Raw genomic sequence first — 23347 nt, 5'->3', positions numbered from 1 at the left:
TAAGGATGGGAAAGGGAGATACTATGTTCTTCCTGCTTTTAATTAAATTTCAAGAAAGAGAGACAGCAGGATCTTCCTACTACCCCAATCATATCCTGCTTGGCTTGGAAAGAGGGGCTCTTTGGTCAAAGGCCGAAGTGCTCCGGAAGCATATTATTTTCCACAAGAAGCCAGGATGCCCTCGTAGTATCACAGAGAGCATGGTTCTTTAAAACAAATTAGAAAACAAATTTTAAAAAATGAAGTGCTTTCTTAACACATCACCCACCAACCCCTCCTGAAAGCCTACTTCGAAGCTCCAGGTACTGATTTCCAACTAGCGGGGCTGATATTTTCTCAATACATTCCACTTGCGTCCTGTGGTGGTTAAGAAACTTAAAGGGACAAGGGTTAATTCGTAGAAGTACTAATTAACCACAAATGTATCTCGACAGTTCAGGTCAGGTCAAAGAGCTTGCTGATAGTGATATGCTGGGCTCACACTTAGAGAGTCTTAAAAATAGAGATGTCCAGGCCCAAATCCAGGCTTACCAAATTCAGATTTCTGACGTTATCAAGAGCGTGCACTCTGGAGTCACAGAGACCTGGCTGTAACACTTGGTTCTATCACCTTCTACATGTAAGTTCTATGAGGACATGGATCTTTGCTTTTCTTTTGTTACTGTTTTCTGTATTAAAAAAATTAAGATAAAATTCATGTAATGTAAAATCTACCACTTCAAAGTGTACAATTCAGTGGTGTTTAGTATGTTCACAATGTGGTGCAACTGTCCCCACTAATTCGAGAACACGGCCGTCACCCCAAGAAGGAAGCCCGTACCTGTTAGCAATGGTTCCCAGTTCCTCCCTTGCCCTAGCAAACAATACTCTGCTTTCTGTCCCAGTGGACCTGTCTCTACGGGTATTTTGTTTAAACAGAATCCTACAGTATGGGGCCTTCCACATCAGGCTTCTTTCACTTAGAATGTTTCAGATCTTGGTCCCTGCTACAGCACGTATGTGGCTTTATATCCCTCCTGGGAGCTTCCTGAGTGTGATCTGAAACTGGCCGCTGTACACAGAGCACAGGAAGAGACCTGAGAGAGCAGCGGGCCCCTGCAGGTGGGCAGGGGCAGTTTCCATAAAAGCAAAGGGAGCTGACATGTGAGTGCTGTCTTGGGCGGCAGCTATGTGACTGGGTCCCTGCACCTGCCTTCCAAATGTCCAAAGTTTATAAAGAGACCCCAACTGTGCTTAGTCATGCATACACCGCGCAGGCGTTCTCAATGCCACATCATCATCTCAAGGCCAAGGGCAGCCTCTGGGAATGGGAAAGGCAAGCAGAACCCACATTCCAAGGACAGCAGAGGGAGTGGAGCGCCACGGTCCGGCTCATGGGGCAATCAGCAGTCATACAGCCCAACAGCATCCCACCGCACTGCAGTACCGTACTTTGTCTGGGCATCAGCTGCTGGGCATTTGGGTGTTTCTACACTTTGGCTACTGTGAATAATGAGGCTATAAATATGTATGAACACATTCTTGTTCATTTTGTTAACATTTTGTTAAATACTTGTTTTCACTCCTCTTGGGTTATCTACCTAGGCATACGATTGCAAGGCCATGTAATTCTAGGCTTAAATTTTTGAGGAACTGCCAAGAGATCTTCCAAAGTAGCTGCACCTACTTACATTTCTTTCAGCAATATATTGTGGGCTCCAATTTCTCTACATTCTCGCCAAGACCTAGTTTCCATTTTGTTGTTGCTGTTGTTTTTTTAAATCCTGCCATCCTAGTGGGGGCAAAGTGGTATCTCATTGTGGTTTTGGTTTGTATTTTCCTCAATGATTAATGACATTGAGATTTGTTTCTTGTGCTTTTGGCCATTGTGTATCTTTTCCAGAGAAATGGCTATTAAAATTTTTTGCCCACTTTTAAAATGGATTATCTTTTTGTTGTTAAGTTGTAGGAGTTCTTTATATATTCTGGATACCAGACCCTTTTCAGATAAATGATTTGCAATTATTTTCCTCCCATTCTGTGGGCTGTCTTTTCGTTTTTTTATTTTATTTTTTTTTATTTTTAAAGATTTTATTTGAGAAAGAGAGAAAGAGAGAGGCAGAATAAGCAGGGGGAGCAGCAGGCAGAGGGAGAGGGAGAACCAGGCTCCCCGCTGAGCAGGGAACCTGATGTGGGGCTCGATCCCAAGACCCTGGGATCACGACCTGAGCCAAAAGCAGATGCTTAATTGACTGTGCCACCCAGATGCCCCTTTGCTTTCTTAATAATGTCCTTTCACTCACAAAACCTTTTTGAATTTTGAAGTCCAACTTATCTATTTCTTTCTTTCTTTTTTTTTTTTAAAGATTTTATTTATTTATTTGACAGAGACAGAGATCACAAGCAGGCGGAGAGGCAGGCAGAGAGAGGGGAAGGGAAGCAGGCTCTGTGCTGAGCAGAGAGCCCGATGTAGGGCTTGATCCCAGGACCCTAAGATCATGACCTGAGCCAAAGGCAGAGGCTTAACCCACTGAGCCACCCAGGCAGCCCCAACTTATCTATTTCTTCCTTTGGTTTCTTCTGCTTTGGCCCCTTTGACATGTTTACCAAGCATCTACTGAATGAATGTGCCTTTGGGCAAGTTACTCATCCTTCCAGAGCTACAATTTCCTGATTGCCCTTGATAAATGTTAGCTATTATTATTTTAAAATTAAGGATACTATAGTAATGTTTGTAAGTGCTCATGATCCTGCAGATCACAATGACACTTGCTAGGTGGTAAAAGGAGTGGGTGAGCAGTAGGATATTATGTTTGTTCTGAAAGCAGCATGTTCCCCACAATGTTCAAGTGTGAAAGTGACAAGCAGTTGGTGTGGGTGAGCTGGAAAGGGTAACAGAAAGTCAGAAGCTCTTCTTTTCTGCTCCCCGTATTGTTCCATTGCAGCAGCTGCATCCCCGCTGAAGTGCTGGGACTGTACAGGGTGTTACCAGAGCAAACTTACTCTTAGATGCCCCTTGACTTTGTACTGAAAATCATTTGGGGAACTGGAGTAAGTACTTAGGATATGAAATCCTTTTTTTTTTTTTTTTTTTAAAGGATTTTATTTCTTTCTTTGACAGAAAGAGAGAGTGAGTGCACAAGCAGGGGGAGTGGCAGGCAGTGGGAGGGGGAGACGCAGGCTCCCCGCTGAGCAGAGAGAGCCCAACACAGGGCTGGATCCCAGGACCCTGGGATTGTGACCCAAGCCGAAGGCAGACACTTTACCGACTGAGCCACCCAGGCACCCCCGCCCCCACTGCTTCTGAATTAGGTAGAGATGGTTTACAAGTCTATTAAGGGTTTCTGAGGAATTGCCTGAAGTAGGAAAGAATGAGTCTCCCTGAAAGAGTATTACCCCGGCTTCTTGCTATGTGGGAATTCTTGAGGTTCAACCAGGGGCAGAACCCCATTATAACCTCTTCCCAGAAGGAGGGAATATCTCTTCCCACAGGGAGGTTTTTACTGTGTGGGGTTTCCTTCTGCTATCTCTCTGCTTCAGAGAGACTCTTCTACCAGATTCCAAGGACCAGATGCCAGCCATCCCCCAAGTCTACTCCTGACTGCCGCCACCCACCACCCCCCACTTCAAGGAGCCCTTCTCAGTCCACCTGGATGAAAGTCTCTCCTTCTCCTGATGCCCTATCAGCAGTTACTTCCAAGGCCCACTGTGATGACTGATGACCCAACTCACTTCCTGTACCAGAGAATTGCTCCTAAGAGCAGAGTACTTGTTTCAAAGAACCTGGCCTTTGTCAGTAGATGGATAAGTATTTCTGTAAAGTGAAAAAACAGGGAGCGAAGGAATGAAGGGGAGGACGCATTAGCTACCCAGGTTGCTCTTCTTTTCACCTTTAGGAACAAAGGTTAAGAACTGTATAGTTTACAAAACATCTTACATCTTGGAAAGCTAATGTTTGTGGAGGTTAAACCCTTCTCTGTACGGTAAGAGAATGTGAGATCAGAAGATTTCTGGGGTGCCCGGCTGGCTCACTTGGTGAAGCACGCAACGCCTGGTCTCAGGGTTTTGAGTCTGAGCACCACACTGGGCGTACAGCTTACTTTAAAAAAGAGAGAGAGAGAGAGAGATTTCTAAAATCAGGTAAAATCAGATTTGCTACCAAAGTGTTGTAATGGAGAAGACTGAGAGGTTCCCTTATTTCTGTAGAGGTTTCAAAGCAATGATGCATTTCTAGGAAAACTGAAATTGATGAAAGATGAAAAATTCACCCAAAACTAAAATTAGGGACCAGGTCTTTAGCATGAGGCTGTCACAGGCAAATTTTGTCTTATAAACCTGCAGCTGTTTCCATTTCAATGTATTTTTTCCTTGTATGTGATACACATTTATTTATAAAAGGTGGAATTTATTTTGAAAAGAAGAAAAAAGTTAACAAATCAGATCTATGTAAATAACAATTTGATCGTTAAAAGCTTCTCCTGAAACAATTCTGTACGATCCATGTATGAACGAATGATACCAGTGCCACTTGGAATCCTCAGAGCTGCAAACACATACAATGTAGTCGGCTCCACATGCATTATCTCATTTAATTCTCACATCTACTAACCTTAACCCCACATTACAGCTTAGGGCGCTGAGGGTTAAAGAGGAACCGGATGAAGATGACACAGTCACCTGGCTGCAGAGCCAAGGTCTGAACTCATCTTTCTGACCCGCGCCTTCTGTGCATTCCACAGTATTAACGCTGACCTCCTTTAACTGTCTCAGCCAAATATAAAGGTCTTACTAGAGCATTACAAATTTTAATAATGGGCACGTTTTCACATAAAAACTCTACCAGAAAACCCACGAAAGCTAATCCAGTAAATAAACAAGAAGTAAATAAGCAAATGCAATACCACAGAATCTCAAGCATAATAAAAATGCAACATTAATAAGCAAAAATGGTGCTGGTATATACAGCGGATGTACCACCAATTCGTAGGAATCTGAGTATAGAGGCAAAGTATTCTTAGTGTCCCAAGTATTTAATTTCACCTAATTTAGATGACAAAGAAAAACACTCCAAGTAGGTATACGTGGAACAAATGACCCGATAATAGGTAAAATGCCAAGTAAGGGAGGAGGGCGTGGAGGTCACTGGGGCCTCTGTCGCGACAGGGATGTGACAGGGACGCATGTATCTGTAACAAGAGCTTTACAGACTGCCAAGGCCACTGTCAGGATTTGTAAGTAAGACAGCATTTTTGAGTAGCCAAATACTTGCACTAATTTGAGTTACTTACAGAAAACAACGAAGATGGAACATAATACTATTTCTTATGAGGTTTTGGAAGGTTCTGATATCACACTATATATAGTGACCAAATGAAAACCAGAAAGGAAGAAACAATTAAGAAAACCAAATAAGTGAAGGGGGTCTTACTTGGGCTAATAATTGTGACCATGATATTCTACTTACTTGCACTGTGCATGATAATACTTTATGAGATTCTGCAGCAGATCCACACCCTTTTTGGTCTTGATTTCATTAACTTTAATGAGATACTGTGGAAATAAAACAAAACTGTATGTTGCTCATTACAGATACGGTTTTACAGCCATGGGTTTGGGCAGCAGAACACCAGTCATGAATCCACACAAGTTACTGAACCTTGGCTGCCCTCAGACAGCGTGAGTTTAATTCGGGAAATGCTGATTTGGCAGTCCCAAGTGTACAAATGAAATGATTAGAGTGTTAGCATTTTATAAATGCTCATTAGTTTACAAGACAAGCAGAATCAAACATAGGAAAACATTCTAGAATAACTGATTATTTCCCCCTGGTGTAGTGGATCTCAAACTTAAGGGTTCATATGGTCAAAACCTGAAGGATGGTTGACTGTTCTTTGCAGAAAACAAGGAAAACAGCATTCTCTTGAGGCATAGGCCATCAGAGAGCGAAACTTCGAGGAAGAATTTTTGGTATTCAAGAATGGAGGAATTAAAAAAAAAACGTGGAAGAACTAAAGTAACCCATTATTAATTTATGCTGTTAACACTACTAGGTCTGATTTTTACTAGTAGGTCAAGATTTTCTGTTGAGATTGTTTGCTTTTTTTCACTTGTTTTATTATGAGAAGTGTTTATGAGCAGATAGGTTTGAGAAGAAGCTTAAAGTATGGGGGAACATTTAAAAAAGAAAAACTTAAAATTGATAAAATTCTATCCAACTTAGTATTTTCGGAGAACTATAAAAGGAACTCTACAACACAATGTTAGCGTCAGAATGGGCAGGATGCCAGGTCAGGGAGTGCCAGTGTTCACTGGGAACCCAGTTTGAGAACCACTGCTCTAAGTCCAAAGGAGCATGCTTTCATGAACTCAGGTTTTCTTAATCACTACTTTATTTAAGCTTTCATTCAACCCGGACATGTGGTTAAAAAAACAATAAACATGCTCTACACCTGTATCAGGAAGACTTCATATTCACCAGGGTTACTTCTCACCAAACATTTTTTTCCACACTCACTCACAAGCAACATTAAAGTTCTCACCAAAGAATCCTGTTTTGGCATAAAGAGCCCCCCAGGACCAAGGCTCAAAATATGAGACAACAGTGAAATGGCGGATCCCACAAGGCTTGGAGAAAAATGGAGACGAGAACCCTTAAGAAACGGTCCCCTCCTCTAATAACCAAACAGCCTGCATTTAAGCATAAAAACTCCCAACTAGCAGGAGAGATCACAGTTATGAAACTCCAGGGAAATGCTTGCAAAAGCCGTTCTTACTTCGCACATTTGGAGCTGGAAGAGGCGCCGTTCCTTCTCCATCTCTTCTGCAATCTCAGCCCCCGTGATCTCTGTCCGGATCATCCCGTGCTGCTTTGCATGCTCTCTTTTCTCCTTCTCAATCTTCGTGCTGTAGTTAAAGCAGATACCATCATTAAAAAAAAAGTTCTTGTCCTTCCCTCCTTTAACGAGAGCCACTAATTGTTTCTTATTTACAAGAGCTAAGTGGCAGAAACTCTTATGTTGGTAACATTGGTCAAAAGGAAGAATGAGAGAACACACACACTGTAGAGATTAACACCTAGGGAACCTCTTACATTTTAACTGTGATCTTACACATGGATGAATTCTTTTTTTTTTTTTAAAGATTTATTTATTTGAGAGAGGAGAGAGAAAGAGAGAGTGCATGCACATAGAGGGGAGAGAGTCCTAAGCAAGCTCTGCTCTGAGCACGGCACCCAACACAAAGCTCGATCTCACCACCTTGAGATCACAACCTGAAGTGAAACCAAAAGTCATATGCTTAACCTAACTGAATGCGCCACCCAGCACCCACATGTGGATGAATTCTTATAAATTCTCTCATATTTTGGTGGGCATGAAGAAATATCGACAGTTGACTTTTTCTTGGGTAAAGTACTTTACGATGAAAAAGACTCAGAAATTTGAAGAACTGAGGCATATCTAGATTACCAACAGATGATGGGTCTGAGAATTATTTCACAAATCAAAGTACACAAAAAGTAGTCAAAGGTAATTTCCAATATTTCTCTAAACCTGGGACATTTCCATATCCCCATAACACATTTTAATAATTCAACCATCTGGGACAATTATACAAAATAAGGATTCCAATTTATAATTTGGAATCCTATAAAATGTTCTTCGGTGTGGAGGGGGCCAAGAGGGAAGGAGGCAATTACGAAGGAGGACCCATATTAAACCAAAACAACCTGAGGTTAACGCTTTGCTATGATAGAAGGTACATTGGCAGTAACACCAATGGTTATGACCCTCTTTCCGAAATAACTTGAAAACAGACCTCCAATTTCAGGAAGAGTGAATTTTAGTTGCGAATGCAAAGATGAACTGACTTGGCCTTCAAATCTTCTTTTAACTTGTAGTTGTAGGAAATCAAACCCCAAAGAGAGCCAATATCCCTGTCCATATACAAACACGGTAGAAAATCAACCCATGGGAAAATCCACTATAAACCTGGTTGGGATGACTCTAACACTGTAATGCTGTATCTTATTAGCCATATTAGCCATCAAGCAGGCGTGAAAGCAGCTGGGGGTTAAGCCTCAGCTGTCTCCACTGGTGTGGGTGGGAAGAGAAGCAGAAAGCTAAAGACATGTGAGAAGAAGCACGAGGAGTAGGCCTGAGTATCAACAGACTTTTGGGTTAATGGGGTGACTTGACCACATGTCTTCATTTCTTCTTCCTTCCATAATTCCAGTAGGATGATATTAAAAACCATAAAGAATATAATCTCCCAAAGACAAGAACTGAAGACAAAAAAGGATGAGAGAATTCAACAGATATCTGGAAGAGCAGGTCTACACAGAGAAAAAGAGAAAGTGCACACCCCGAACCACAGGGGTACCTCCCTGGCCTTTGTTGCTTCCAGAAGACCATAATATACAATCACCAGACAGGGGGCTGAGGGGACTGAATGATGCCAGAAGACACGCCTCTGGATACTGACACTTAGAATGGTCCTGATTAACAAGCTGTCTTGGGGCCCCTGGGTGGCTCAGCTGGTTGCGCATCTGACTCTTGATTTTGGCTCAGGTTCTGATCTCAGGGTCCTGGGACTGAGCCCTAGATCAGGCTCTGTGCCCAGCAGGGAGTCTGCTTGAGAGTCTCTTTCTCCCTCTGCCCCTCCCCACTCTCTCTAAAAAAGAAAAAAAAAAAAAAAAAGAAAGAAAGAAAGAAAAAAAAGGAAGAAAAAAATCTATCTTGACATCCTAAATCCTAAAAAAGGGAGCTCACGGCATTCTTGCCCGGTCCTGCTGACAAGTATGAGCTTTCCATCAACTTTGGGGTGCTTTGCTCTCAGATATGAATGGGCAGTGAAGGATGGTAAGATAACTGAGGAAAACCTCCAAAATGAAAGCAAGAGATCAAAATAGCAGTTGGGGGTGGTGAGGTAACGAGAGGCAGTAAGAAAAAGAATATCTTATCAAACATAATCAAATCCTCAGAGAGCTGAAATACTGTTTCTATGAAACAACAAGAAACTTAAAAAAATTTTTTTATTATGCTATGTTAGACACCATACAATAAATACATCATTAGTTTCTGATGCAGTGTTTCATGATTCGTTGTTTGCGTACAACACCCAGGGCTCCACGCAATCCGTGCCCTCCTTAATACCTGTCACCAGGCTCACCCATCCGCCCCACCCACCTCCCCTCTAAAACCCTCAGTTTGTTTCCCAGAGTTCATAGTCTCTCATGATTCGTCTCCCATTCCAATCTCCCCCCCTTCATTTTTCTCTTCCTTCTCCTAATGTCCTCCATGCTATGTTCCATAATGTCCTTATGTTCCACAAATGAATGAAACCATATAATTGACTCTCTCTGCCTGACTTATTTCACTCAGTATAATCTCCTCCAGTCCCATCCATGCTGATGTGAAAGTTGGGTGTTCATCCTTTCTGATGGCTGAGTAAAATTCCATGGTGTATACGGACCACATCTTCTTTATCCATTCATCTGCTGAAGGGCATCTTGGCTCTTTCCACAGTTTGGCAATTGTGGCCATTGCTGCTATGGACACTGGGGTGCATATGGCCCTTCTTTTCACTACATCTGTATCTTTGGGGTAAATACCCAGTAGTGCAATTGCTGGGTCATAGGGTAGCTCTATTTTTAATTTTTTTAGGAACTCCCACACTGTTCTCCAAAGTGGCTGCACAAACTTGCATTCCCACCAACAGTGTAAGAGGTTTCCCTTTCTCTACAACTTCTCCAACATTTGTTGAAACAACAAGGAACTATAAAAAGACCACCAAAACCTCCCAACTAATCAAGAAAAAGGGTTTTGGAAATTGAAAATATGACAGCCAAATAAAGTCGACTGAAACAGTGGGAATAAAAGATTGAAAGTAATCTAAAACATAACAGACAATTAGGACAGAAAAGAGAGGAAAATTATAACAACCACCTGGGGAGTCCAATACTATATGGTGAGGCATTTTAGGAGAATAAACAGAAAAACAAAACAGATGGGAGGAATGACAGGAAACATTTCTAGAACTGAAGAACTAAAAATTGCAAGGAGAAGGTCAATGCATGCATGCGTGCAGAAATGTCAAACCTTTGGGGAAAAAAAGACTAACATTTTCTTTTCTTTTTAAAGATTTATTTATTTAAGAGAGAGAGAGAATGCACAGGGGAAGGGGCAGAGGGAGCGGGAGAATCTTTAAGCAGACTTCCCGCTGAGCATGGAGCCTGACATGGGGCTTAATCCCAGGACCCTGAGATCATGACCTGAGCCGAAATCAAGGGTCAGATGCTTAACTGACTGAGCCACCCAGGTGCCCCAAAAGGTTAACATTTTCTAACTGTGAATAAGTGAACCCCTTCCACAAACCCCCATGTCACACACAGAGAAATGGGGAGCAAAGCCGCATTGGAATTTTTCATTACTCTGGAAATAATAAGACAGTGGAGCAATCTCTTCAATAGTTCGAGTGAATATGGTTATAAAATTAGGATTTTACATTCAGCCAAACTCCCATTCTGTGTGATGGCAGAATGAAGATATTTCTGGACATGCCAAAATCTGAAACATTTCCCTCCTTTAGAGCTGTTCCCTGCAAACGACTACAAGTAGCATGCCACCAAATATGGGACTGCTCCAGGAAGAGAAGGCAGGGCAGTCCCCATGGAAAGGCAGCCCAGCATGCCAGTGACACTTTTTTTTTTTTTTTTTAAATTTGACAGACAGATCACAAGTAGGCAGAGAGGCAGGCAGAGAGAGAGAGAGGAGGAGGAGGCAGGCTCCCCGCTGAGCAGAGAGCCCGATGCGGGATTCGATCCCAGGACCCTGAGATCATGACCTGAGCCGAAGGCAGAGGCTTTAACCACTGAGCCACCCAGGCGCCCTGCCAGTGACACTTTTTTTTTTTTTAAGATTGTATTTATTTATTTGTCAGAGAGAGAGAGAGAGGGAGAGAGAGTGAGCACAGGCAGACAGAATGGCAGGCAGAGGCAGAAGGAGAAGCAGGCTCCCCGCCGAGCAAGGAGCCCGATGTGGGACTCGATCTCAGGACGCTGGGATTATGACCTGAGCCGAAGGCAGCTGCTTAACCAACTGAGCCACCCAGGCGTCCCCCAGTGACACTTTTGATCTAAAGAGCTGTGCAAGGATTCTCCAGGACAGAAAAGAAGGGACTGACAGACAACCCAATGTTAGTCCACATATAATCATCGTTACAACGTAGAGAGTGTATTTTCTAAACAGAAACAGTATTTATAGGTGTTGGACATCGGTGGGAACAGATAACAAAAGTCCACAACACATTCATATAGACCAGGCAAATGCAGAAATGAGGCAATTATTTCATTAAGGAAAGGCAAAAAATGGTGCTGTAAGAATGGAAATCCATTATAAGACACCATTCAACTGCCCCCAAATATCTACACTCCCAGAAGTTCAAACACTGACAACTGGTTTACCCACACGCCGTTGCATGAACCGCACTGGCTGACCTGGGTGGGAGTGGAAATGTGACGGGGCTGGCTGTGCACAGAGCTAAGCCCTGATCTGTGGCAGCAGGAGAGAACACCGAGGAACAGAGAGGCAGAAAAGCCAGGGGGCCGGCAGCAGGGGGGACAGGAGAGGGAGCAGCAGGACAGGAGCCCTCGGCTGACAACTGCTGTGTCTTTTCACAGGAAGTACACCCATTGCCTACTTACGATCCCCTCTCCTGTTCCTCATTAGGAAAAGAAAGCTGCCGCATCAGGGGCAGCATGGACTCCCTGAGCTCAGCGTCTGGGGGGCAGCACAGACATTCTGACGACGTGTAAGGGCTGCTGTGATGGGTGCCCAGTCTGCCCTAGGACCTTTATGTTCTCCGATAAACTCTAGTCGGAGCCACTGTTACCGGGGCGTCTGCTATACGCAGTCACAGTCTCAACCGATGCAAGTACTATTTGACGTTTGATGTATGGGTATTGTTTTGACCAACTATTATTTGATCATTAAAAATCTTGCTAGAAACTACTGACTGAGGGCCAGCTGTATCCAGACAGCAGTAGCAATAACGTCAACATATTACATTATCTTGTCCTCACAGAAGCCTTGAGAAGTAGGTAATTCTTCTTCTTCGTTTTTTTGTTTGTTTTAATAACAGGTGAGGACCATCATCAAAGTTAAGTACCTTGGCTCAAGTCATAGAACTGATAAGCGGCACCAGCACCAACCAGCTTCTCCCATGGCCTCTGATTCCCCGGTGGTCTTAACCACAATGGCTCACTGCCTCCGGGGTTCTAAATGAAGACCACAGAGCAGCCACCCTGGGTTCTCACAGCTAATAAATTAACTTTTCTCTCTCTCTTATTTAATTTTTTTTTGGTATATCCTTTTGTTTTCTATAATTCATACTCAAATGACTCCTACCACATCGTATAATCAAATATTTGCTGTTTTCTTTTTTACTTCCTGTACTACTATACAGAGTGAGAAAGAAGCCTATCTTAGCAAAATAATTTATTGCCAGGGATTTATTAAAAAAGAAAAACAAAAATGTTTCTGGTGAAATCCTAGAATCAGGACCTGCTGAACTCATGAGTTCTGGTACACATTTGCAGATGTGGGTAATTCTTTCATTCTTTCGGTAGCTATTCCCTGTGCACTAGCTATGTGCCCAAGGTTCTGCAAGGTCCTAGGAGACAGCACCAAACACAAGGACCGTGTGGTCTCTGTGCTCACCAAGGCCAGATGCTGGAGGGCAATATACAGACCAATGAACAGCCAGACACATTCGAATACAGTTGAGGAAAGTGCCGTGAAGGCACCTGGATCGTCTGAGAACGGTCTATGTTCTCTGATATTCATGATACTGACCAGCAGGAACTCTGAGCTCTTCCACCAACTCAAAGATGGTTTTAAAAATATGGTTGTGCCACCCAATATTGGTGGCACTTTAGCTGAGAGAGCACATACTGTGTCTTGTTTCGTTATTTCCATGTCCTACAAAAGACATCTATTCCACAAGTCTAGACCAAAGTTTTTTTCTCCCTTTTGTGGACGCCTTCCCCTTTGCTATGTATTTAGTTCTACCCCAACCCAGTACATGCAGCTGCCTCTGGGCAGGGCAAGACTTAGGTCACAAGAGTGAGCATTCATGATCCCCTTCCATACGGAAGACAGGAAGGTCCACGGTATTCACTTACATCACTGACCATTTTAAGAACCTTTCTTGTTCTCGGCCGCCTTTGTAACCGTCAATGCATGCAATATTCTGAAGACAGCAAGTCTCCAGCAATGGCTCTGCTCACATAAGCACTTACGGAAGCAGTTTGGCAAAAAACAAATTTAATCCTGAATTTGTTTTTCTTTTGTTTGTGTTTTCATTCTGCTGTTACTGCTGTCGACGGAAATGGCTTTTATTCGCTTATGTTTATAGCCAGCCAAGTTCACAGCCAAGATTTTTATTGAGTGCTTTAAAATCTATTTCTCCCCCAACCCCCCCTCCTGGGAATACAGATGTTTCTGGGTAATAATAACGAAGGAAGGGAGGGGGTGCCTGGGTGGCTCAGTTGGTTAAGCAGCTGCCCTGGGCTCAAGTCATGATCTTAGGGTCCTGGGATCGAGCCGGGCTTCAGGCTCCCTGCTAAGTGGGGAGTCTGCTTCTCCCTCTATCTCTGCCCCTCCCCTCGGACTCTCTCTTTCAAATACTTAAAATCTTAAAAAAAAAAAAACAACAAAAAAAACAAAGGCAGGTGGTATGATCCATATAGTATGAAGACGAGCCAGGCCCGTACACATATCTCACGCACATCTTCACAATCCCCACAATAACCCCAGCAGGCCGGCCCGCCGTGCCCGTCAGGGGCTGCTCCAGCCCTGGAGAACGCCAGCACGACACCGCCTACCTAGCTCTCTGACCTTCTGAAGTCTCCTCCGCCTCTCCAGGCTTCAGTCCCCTGAACCAGACACAGACAGTGAGGTCACCGTGAGACGGTCACGCACACAGGAACACTGCGTGCAGGCCCTGGCAGAAGAAGGCCGTCACGAACACTAGCTTTCATTATTTCCTAACTGCTAGGTAGGAATGTCAACAGTCTACAGTTACGTGCTAACTATAATTAAAGAAAAGTCACAACTGTCAGATTTACAGCCTGATAGCTAGTAGCAGCAGCCATGCTGCTGAAACACTGGGCAGTGGCCGCACCCCTCACTCCACACGATGAGGCAGCCGAGGAACTCCTTCTCGTTAGGTCAGCACACCCAAACCCTTAGCCCTCACGAGGATGTACTACACAAACTGCTGTCCAGAAGAAAGGAGTCTTCCAGTTAATGGTTTCTTAAGAAATCCAACACTATAAAAAACAAACAAAAAGCTACTTACAACTTTGTCTCATAATCTTTCCAAGCTTTGTCAAATGGCTTCTTGAGATCCTTAGGAGAGAGAAAATGAAACAGAGATTGAATTTACTTTTGTTCAAAGGCAAATAAATAATTCTGAAAGAACATCTCAGAGAAAGTGCTTTCCTTTATAGGATGTGTGAAGCTTGACTCAGACGCTCATGGCACAGCACAGCACCCATCACCTGTAAGAAGCCTGCATAGGCCGGAAGGGCGAGCTTCCCAGGGACCCACGGGAAGCAGGACCTGGCGGCCAGGAAAGGCTGGGCCTGGGGGTCGCTGCTGAAGTGGCGAAGACTCAGCGCAGACTGCCCGTACCCATGGAGGCTCTCACCCATATTCTGGAAATTGCCTCATCTTATTCCTCAGTCAATAACACGATGTGAAGTGGCACATCTTTTTAATGATTATCTTCCAAGTACTTTTTTTTAACGCTAAAAGTATTCAGAGTGCCTTTCAAATACAAGTACCACTATGATCTTAAAAGAAAAAAAAAAAATCAATCCTTTCCGGTTAAAATGAAAATCAAATTTCTGAACACTTACTCCTTTGACTCCCTTCAGGTCTCCTTTTAACAAGGAGTCCAAGGTGAAGATCACATTGTGGCTCAGGCCCTGGAGCTGGAAAGCAAAGCAAAGGGGGAAAAGGTTAAAAGAGGAGCGCATACAGAATAACAAAATCAGCTACTCTTGACTGAGCACCCTGCACACGCCAGGATTCTGTGAAAGGGCTTTCGTGCACCAGCTTACAGACTCCAGGGACCGCCCTGAAGCAGGTTGGTAAGACCAGCTTCCCCTCCAGCATGTGGACAGAGAGCTGAGAGCCCGGGCTCTGGATGACCAAATGGCAACACAGATGCACCTATGTGAACAATTCCTCAAATCATCTACAGACCTGTCACTGTTCTCCTATGACATGGTTGACCTTAATTTGACTCTTCTTCAACTGCCTCTGTCAGAAGGAGAGAACTACCCAACTGGCTTGTACCACTCCATTTCATATGTTTCTGTGGCCTTTGTCACTCTCTGAAATTCCCTGATTTATATGTATATTCTCTGTCCTCCACCAGGACGTAATCTCAATGAGGACAGGGACCTCAACTGTCCTACTCACTGCATCCTCTCTGTGCCCAGATCCGTTAAGAAGACAAGATATTCAGGAAGCCCAATCTAGAGCAAGGATGCACAGTTTTCACTGTTCCAAGGCAGTGGTCTGCATCTCCTTGATTTTAAGATGGTATAAAAGACGGTCATAAAGAGTCAAGGAGACTCCTAGCACTTTGGGGAAATCAGGGTTAGTTGTGTGGGACCAAGATGGCAGAGACCTGCAGAACCAGGTTACAGCAGGAAAAGTCGGTGGGCTCCCCGATCCAGGAAATGATGTGACTCCTGGGTAAGCATAAAAGTGTACTCATTTGTCATGCCAGTCAGCCGGCCAGCCACCCACCCTTCCATCGATCATTCGTCAAGTACCTGCTCTGTGACACCCACCATGCTAGTGGCTGGTTAGGTGAAGGTGAATAAAACACCTCCTGGCTTGAGACACCTCACATCCCAGGGACAGAGGAGGTCATGGCATGCAACTGACTCTACCCCATTTGGACACTCCAAGTGCTGTCCAGAGGTGGAAGGAGAAAGTGAAGAGAAGGACCTGGGCTGACACCTGGAGGCTCTGAGCAGGACCCCCTGAACCACATCTATGACTTGAGATGCAACCACCCAGGGCAGATGGCTGCTGTGAAGGGTTAGTTAATATACCCAACAAGTGCTAGCAGGTTCCTGCACACCTAGGAAGGGCTGAATACAGGTTTATTTTTGAAGTCCAAAGTCATGTTAAGTAAGAAATAAGAATACGGCCATGTAGAGCAGAAGGGACACCTTCTGCCGACTCGTGTCTACTGCTCTCATCTGGGGCTTCCAGAAGCTTGTCATCCTAGCTCTGCCCTCCGTGGCCACCCATTAACACACCAGGTTAGTTGTCCAGGGCACACACCACCAGAGGGCCTGGATCGAAAACAGCCAACTTTCTCTTTCTTCTTTCAAGACAAAGAGATTCTGAGCACCAAGACAAATCTGTCTATGCAAGTTCACTACCCCACATAGGGAAACTGCGTGGCTGGCGAGTGCCGGTAGCAAGAGAGCTGCAGATTCACAGTCTGCATTCTGTGAGGTCAAGAGCCTTGGTTCCTGGGAAGTGGGGTGAGAAACATCTTAGATATTCTAATGGCTGTGGCTCTCCAAGGGGCCAGAGTACAGAAACTTGATCTACAGAGTATATCTGTTATATTAAAACCTCACAGGGGAAGTGATTAGTTAAAAAAATGTCTGTTGGTGGAGTGTGTGACTTGATCTTGAGGTTGTGAGTTTAAGCCCCAAGCTGGGTAGAGAGATTACTTAAAATCAAAATATTAAAAAAAATGTAAGGGCAGTTTGCAGGTAATAATAAAGAAAAAGTTGAAAACCACTGGCCTTGGGTATGAGATAGGAAAACTAAGGATGAACAGGACTCACTCCCTGCCACAGATGAACAGCTGTAGTAACATTTTGCTCTGAGTCCTCAGCAAGCTCATTGCTGAAATACAAGCCTCCTGCATCCCACTCTCCTGTGGGTCTCTGGAGTTTGTGTGGGGGGTGGGAAGTGAGGCAGGGGCCCACCCATCCTCCACCAGTCAGGCCAGTCTCTGGCCAGTCTCTCGTAGACAACCTTACATTATTTTCTTCAAAACATTTACTGTCCCTCACATTTACATCTGTATTTGTTTCCTCATGTGTTTGCTGCATCCTCAATTTGAATGCAAGCTCCCTGAGAGCAGGGTCTGGATGTCCTCTGTCTTATTTCCAGAACTTAGAACACTGCCTAGCACAGAGCAGGTGCACAGTATTTGTAGAGTGAAGGAAATACAGAATCACGTGAGTATATTCTCTGTAGGACTGTTTTTTTTTTAATTCCTTTTAAAGATTTAATTATTTTAGAGAGCAAGAGTGGGGGGAAGGGCAGACGAAGAGCGAAGAGAGAATCTCAGGTAGACTTGCCACTGAGCACGGAGCTTGACGTGGGGTTTGATCCCACAGCCTTGAGATCACAACCTGAGCTGAAGTCGAGTCAGGCGCTTAACCGACCGAGGAGCCACCCAGCCGCCCCTAGGACCATTTATAACTGAGGCAAAGCTTAGGGAAGTAGTCAAATAGGGAACTGGGGAACTAGTCAAATAAATTACGCCAGTTCTAAACAAGAGCCACACAAATGAGGAAGTTCTTTACGTCTAGCTTCGGAAATATCTCCAAGATAAATTGTTATGTGATAAAGCAAAGTGTAAAACAGTATTCACAGCATACAAAGTTTTGTATAAAAAGAACAGGGACACCTGGCTGGCTCAGTGGGAGAAGCACACGACTCTTGATCCCAGAGCTGTCCATTCACGCCCCATGCTGGGTACAGAGATTAAATAAGTAAATAAAACTTAAAAAAAAAAAAAAAAAGAATTAAAAAAAATGGGTTCACATTTACATGACTGCTGGAAGCATACACAGTAAACTGCCGTACTGTTTCCCTGCAGGGACAGAGACCTGTGCAAGGAGGGAGGTGGCGGAAGAACCTTTCACTGTGGACCCTTCTGCATGAAAAGCATTTCTTTGTACCATATACTGTATTGTTTATTCAAACAAACAAACAAAAAAGCAAAAATTCTAAAACACAAAATGAGAGGACAGAGATCATAAAACATTTTTAACTTGGTCCTACATCAGGGTTTCCACCAATGCCTCAAATCTGTTGTGAAATGGAGCAGGGGAAAAAAATACATTAATGTCATTGCCACCTTGGTGTGTAGGCTGTATTAACAACAAAACAATGAAAGCATTATGAAACTCTGTGGTTAGTACTGAATGTGGGAGTTGCTCGGAAGGAAAAGTCCCTCAGAAGCGGAGTATTGACCACACACCAGACGCACGCTGTAAGCTGCTGGTGCCGCCACTGTGGTCAGGCCTGGGGCAGGGGGAGGTGTGCCCCAGCCGCACTGGTGGAAAACCCCAAGAATTAAGAATTTCTTTGTGGTTATCCACACATATACTCTTGGGAGCTGATAAGAAACCAAGAAGGCCAAATATCATGTATTATGAATTCAGAATCTTCCTAGCGATGAACCTAAGAAAAGGCCCCAGGAAAAAAAAAATTTGACATTTAAACTTTCCCCACCTTACTTCCCAGGAAAAATCAGGTTCAGCTGCAAAAACTGGCAAAGGAGACTGGTTTTTTTTTGTTTTGCTTTGTTTTTCGTTTAAAGATTTTATTTATTTATTAGAGAGAGCTCGAAAGAAAGCGCTAGTAGCAAGGAGGAACAGACAGAAAAGCGAGAAAGAGAATCTCAAGCAGACTCCACACTGAGCATGGGGCTCAATGTGGGGCTCAATCTCAGGACCCTGAGATCACGACCTGAACTGAAATCAAGAATAGGATGTTTGACTGAGTCACCCAGGTGCCCCAGAGGAGACTGGTTTAAATACAAAGCGAATAGTAACTACCTGTTATGAAGACACAGAGGAAAAGCCAAAAAGAAGACAAACTAATCTCAAGAAAGGGAAACTTTTAAGAAATATTTATTGATGGGCCAAACAAAATTTCTTTCCCTGGAGATCTCAATGAAAAGATCTATTTTTCTCCAATATTTGAAGGTATTGCTCTGTGACAGAGATGGATTACATGACTTGACAGTTGTAGGATTCTGTGATTCTCCTGCTTTTTTATTTTTCCAGTCCTTTCAGGAATCCCTCCCATGGCCTGAGCAAGGCTTGGAACCTGGTGTGTAACAAAACCATCTTTAGGGCAACTGCGAGGACGTGAACAGAGTAATAAAATGAGTGGACAGTTGCCTTCCTGTATCACCTTCATTATCCTCAATGGATTTTTTAAAAGGCTTTCAAATCTAGTAAAACATTATTTCCCATTAATTTTACTAAAATTCTATCGATTATTCCATTCCCATTTACTCAAGTTCCAATCTATTTCCTTTCCTTTAGTGATAAAGTTGAATAACGTTAAGCTCGTCACACGAGTCACGGTAACACAGGATGAAGGATGGGTTTCTAAAAGCATCTCTTTTTCCACTTTACTAAGCAAATACATTAACAGCCTTTCAGAAATGATGTCTGTGTGTAGCAAATGTATCTGCTTTCCAAACAAACTGCTGTCTGTTTCCTTCGTTAGGAAGAGGAAACGTCCCCCGCAAATATATGCATCAAGCCCAACCAGAAATTTGTAATAAAGACAGGAGGCAGCTGAGGGCTATCCTTTCATTATGCAAAAGTGGCTTGTTTAAGCAAAAAAACTGTAGTTAATACTGGTTTTGATCAAAATAATCACGTATTCCTTACCACTTGGTAGACCCTACCAAACGTCATACACACAGAACATGTAATCCCAGACGGGAGAGAGGACTTCGCCATCAGCTTTCCTCTACGTATCTGCCCTGATTTTTTTAAACCCCTTTAGAGTGGTTCATTTACCACAAAATGAAATGATCTTGTTATTTCTCTGCTGATATATCACCTGTCTTTCCTCTCTAGAGGGTATGCTTCTTAGTTAAGGGGAGGCATGTCATCTGTTTTTGTCCCCTAACTGACCAGGGCCCAGAGCAGGAGCAAGGAAGCAGCTGCAGGTCACCAAGAGGCCCTATGGCTTCTGGCGGCCCCAGGGTGCTCCCTGCCACCCCCCAGGAGCATGGGCAGAGGGGCCAGTGACTCAGCAGCACCTCATTCCCCTCCCTGCGTGAGAGCACAGTGCTATAAGTGGTGCCCCTAGGATGCCCAATGCACATGGCACCGTATCAGTTAACGAGGACAGAATGTGCTTTTGCTTTGCCATCCCGAGTTAATTCTGACATTCCTTCTCTGCTGCCCACTGGTTTTCTCTCCTTCCTCTCTACAGACAGGAACAGTTTCCCTGAAAGTAAGGCTAATGCAAATCTGCTGACTTGCTCAACACATTGGAAAATCCAATTAAAATAATGAGCCAGCTCCCAGCAGTTCAGTCGCCGATTCCCTGAAATAAATGAGGTATTCTGTCTATTCTGTCTAGTGTGTTAACTCCTTCCCAGCCTCCTTCATGGCACCCTGTTGTCAGGCCGTTTCCAGGCTGTCACGATACACAGGGAAGAGTTCTCAGCAGGAGCTGAGAAGCTCAGAGGCCATGTGGCCACTCACTTCTGCTGGCCTGGGTGACTCTGGGCAAACTGTTCGTTAACCTTACTGCCTCGATTTTCTGATTTTAAAATGGGTGTCCTGGCCTATTCCTCAACTAGCCCAGGCTGGTGTGACAGGATCAGGGAGAATGGACGCTGCGAAGCTCCCACTTTGCAGCAAGCCGCAGGGTCCTGTGCCTCCACCCGCCCTGCTTCATGGGAAGCCCCTGATATCCCCCAACATGTTAAGTCATGTGCTCAAACCCAGAGCGTCAAGTGGAGGGGTCAAACCACAACCCAGGGCTAACGTCAAAGTCACAGCTGTCCACAGCACTATCTTCCTGCGGATTATCAGAATGTTTTGGAGACTATGCTATACTTACACACATGAACGGACAGTTCTAAGCTATGAATGACCCACTGAACCAAGCTTTAACTGTATTTGGTTGCATATGCATTAAGGGGAAACAAAGAACACTGGTCACAGGTCAAGGGCACTTACAAATCCAACACAGATGAGAGTTAACGTTCCCACCTCACCCACTGCTCACACATTTTTTTTTTTTTAAGATTTTATTTGTTTATTTGACAGAGAGAGATCACAAGTAGACAGAGAGGCAGGCAGAGAAAGAGAGAGAGAGAGGGAAGCAGGCTCCCTGCTGAGCAGAGAGCCCGATGCGGGACTCGATCCCAGGACCCTGAGATCATGACCTGAGCTGAAGGCAGCAGCTTAATCCACTGAGCCACCCAGGTGCCCCTGCTCACACATTTTAACAGCTTACACTTTACAGCTGCCAGGGCCCAGGGCTCACATGGTCAAGCAGGCGACACACACTTAACGAGGTGTGTCCTTGGACAAGTCATGCAGCCTCTTAGAGACTCGGTCTCCTGCTTATTGTGGGAATGAGAAGGCCACCTGCTAAGGGTGTTGCAGAACAGATACTGGGTGCTATGCATGTGACATGCCTCACAACACAGACTCTTAATAAAATGTAACTAGGTTTACTTTCTTACATTTGAAAAGCTAGTGGCAGTGGTGGAGAAAATATAGTTATTAGCATTTTGGATACCAGATTAGGTCTTTTGAGGCTGGGGTGGAGGGTCGGAGCACTCCCAAATGTCCTTCATATGGCACCAAATTCTCTCCAATGGTAGGTTTTATGGTTGTTTCTCTGCCTCATTCTGCGAGGGAGTCTCTACAAACTGTAAGGTAATGCATCCTATTATATACCATGCTCTAATCCAGGCAGAGCAGCCTGAATTAGATTTATTAACAGGACAGATGGTACTGTGTTTAACATACGTTATCTAAAGTTACTGCTCACAACAACTCAGTAAGATGATTCCTGGTGTCACCCAATTAATGAGGAAACAGGCTCAGAGAGGTTAAGTAACTTGCCCAAAGTCAAACAGTGAGTAAGCAGCTGGTTAGGTTTTTAATTAACATTTTTACTGACTCCATTCTCATTTCCTGAGTCCTACTATTCAACTCACAGATCCTATCACTCTCCTGCTCAAAATCCATCAACGGTTTCCCATGGACCTGGATTCAAATCCAACCTCCCAGTTTAAGTCTGGCCCTGGCAACCCGTCTGAACCCCCCTACCCATTCCCACTGACCAACAACCACGCCAGCCTTTCTTCTGGTTCTTAATCCATCAAGTTCTCCACCACCCCCACCCCCACCCCCCACGCACATGCTTTACCTTGACCCTGGTAAAGGTACCTTGATCCTTCGGCTACAGGCAGAGCCTCCTATTCTAGTCTTCATGCCTCCTCTTCATGGAGGTCTTGACCCACTCTATGTAGATTTCTCCCGCCTGCGAAATTAATCTGAATGAGGCAGAAGAGGCTCCCTTTCAAAGCACAGAACAGTTCACAAGCACTTGATTGTTTCTTTGCCGTCTAGAGCAAAGCTTCTTGAAGGCAGGAGCTATGGCTGTTTTGCCTACCACTGTGTTACGTCAAACCCCTAGGACAGCATAGACCTGTCCAATAAAATGCTTGTTGATGGAGTAAATGGCTGAACAAATGGGCTCCTCTCCATGCCTGGGAAAACTGTTCTGAGGCTCAAAATTGTTACAGAATCTGGGCCGATTTTGGTCTTCCTGAAGCACTCTGCACTTCCAGAGTAGAAGGCAGGGAGGGGGGTACTTTTAAGAGAAGGACAGGAGATTAGAACTGCCCTCAGGACATGGCTGGGGATGACGGACCAAGGGTAGCTTTCATTCAGCAGCTGCCAGACTTGGTTTGACAACTGGGGAAGAAGGGTGTTCTAGATTTGAACCTGCCTCCACCTGGTGCTGTGGGTATAGGCTGGTCACTTCTCATTTCTGCCACTGATAAAACTACAAGGTCTGTAATATACCCTCTGGGTATAGTACTCTTACAGCTTAAAATGAGCTACTAAGATACAACTGAATGCACCAGAAAAAAATCCAGACCAACTGGGTGAGAACAGCTAGAAGGAGATGCTCTCACTGTCTCACAAGCAGGATGTGGCCCCATCCCCCTACCTCCAACAAAGTAGCAAAAACAGTAACTAAGCTGTTCTGAAGTGATGCTGAAGAGTTAGAAGGGTCCGTTCACAGTTCCTATCAAAACCCTAGATAGTTTTATATTATCTATAATGTCTACTGTACAACTTCTGGCATAATATAAATAGAACCTTTTGAGGGTACCTGGGTGGCTCAGTGGGTTAAGCCGCTGCCTTCGGCTCAGGTCATGATCTCAGGGTCCTAGGATCGAGTCCCGCATCAGGTTCTCTGCTCGGCAGAGATCCTGCTTCCCTCTCTCTCTCTGCCTGCCTCTCCATCTA

At 44.3% G+C, this 23347-nt stretch overlaps 1 protein-coding gene across 5 annotated transcripts in view; it reads right to left on the bottom strand.

Annotated features, from left to right (window-relative positions):
* The window catches only part of ASAP1 (ArfGAP with SH3 domain, ankyrin repeat and PH domain 1), a 354464-nt gene that overhangs the window by 90598 nt on the left and 240519 nt on the right, over nucleotides 1-23347 (bottom strand). For all 5 annotated transcript variants that reach the window (XM_047728535.1, XM_047728532.1, XM_047728536.1 and 2 more), the window contains exons 6-9: nucleotides 14900-14974; nucleotides 14338-14387; nucleotides 6753-6882; nucleotides 5444-5529 (exon numbers count right to left, since the gene is read on the bottom strand). In XM_047728535.1, the coding sequence (XP_047584491.1) occupies nucleotides 5444-5529; nucleotides 6753-6882; nucleotides 14338-14387; nucleotides 14900-14974 (341 nt within the window). The remainder of the gene's footprint in view (nucleotides 1-5443; nucleotides 5530-6752; nucleotides 6883-14337; nucleotides 14388-14899; nucleotides 14975-23347) is intronic.

The sequence above is a fragment of the Lutra lutra genome, chromosome 4 (assembly GCF_902655055.1).
Source record: "Lutra lutra chromosome 4, mLutLut1.2, whole genome shotgun sequence".
NCBI classification, from domain to species: Eukaryota; Metazoa; Chordata; class Mammalia; order Carnivora; family Mustelidae; genus Lutra; species Lutra lutra.
The sequence above is the reverse complement of the archived record's forward strand: the minus strand, read 5'-3'. Positions and strand labels throughout refer to the sequence as shown.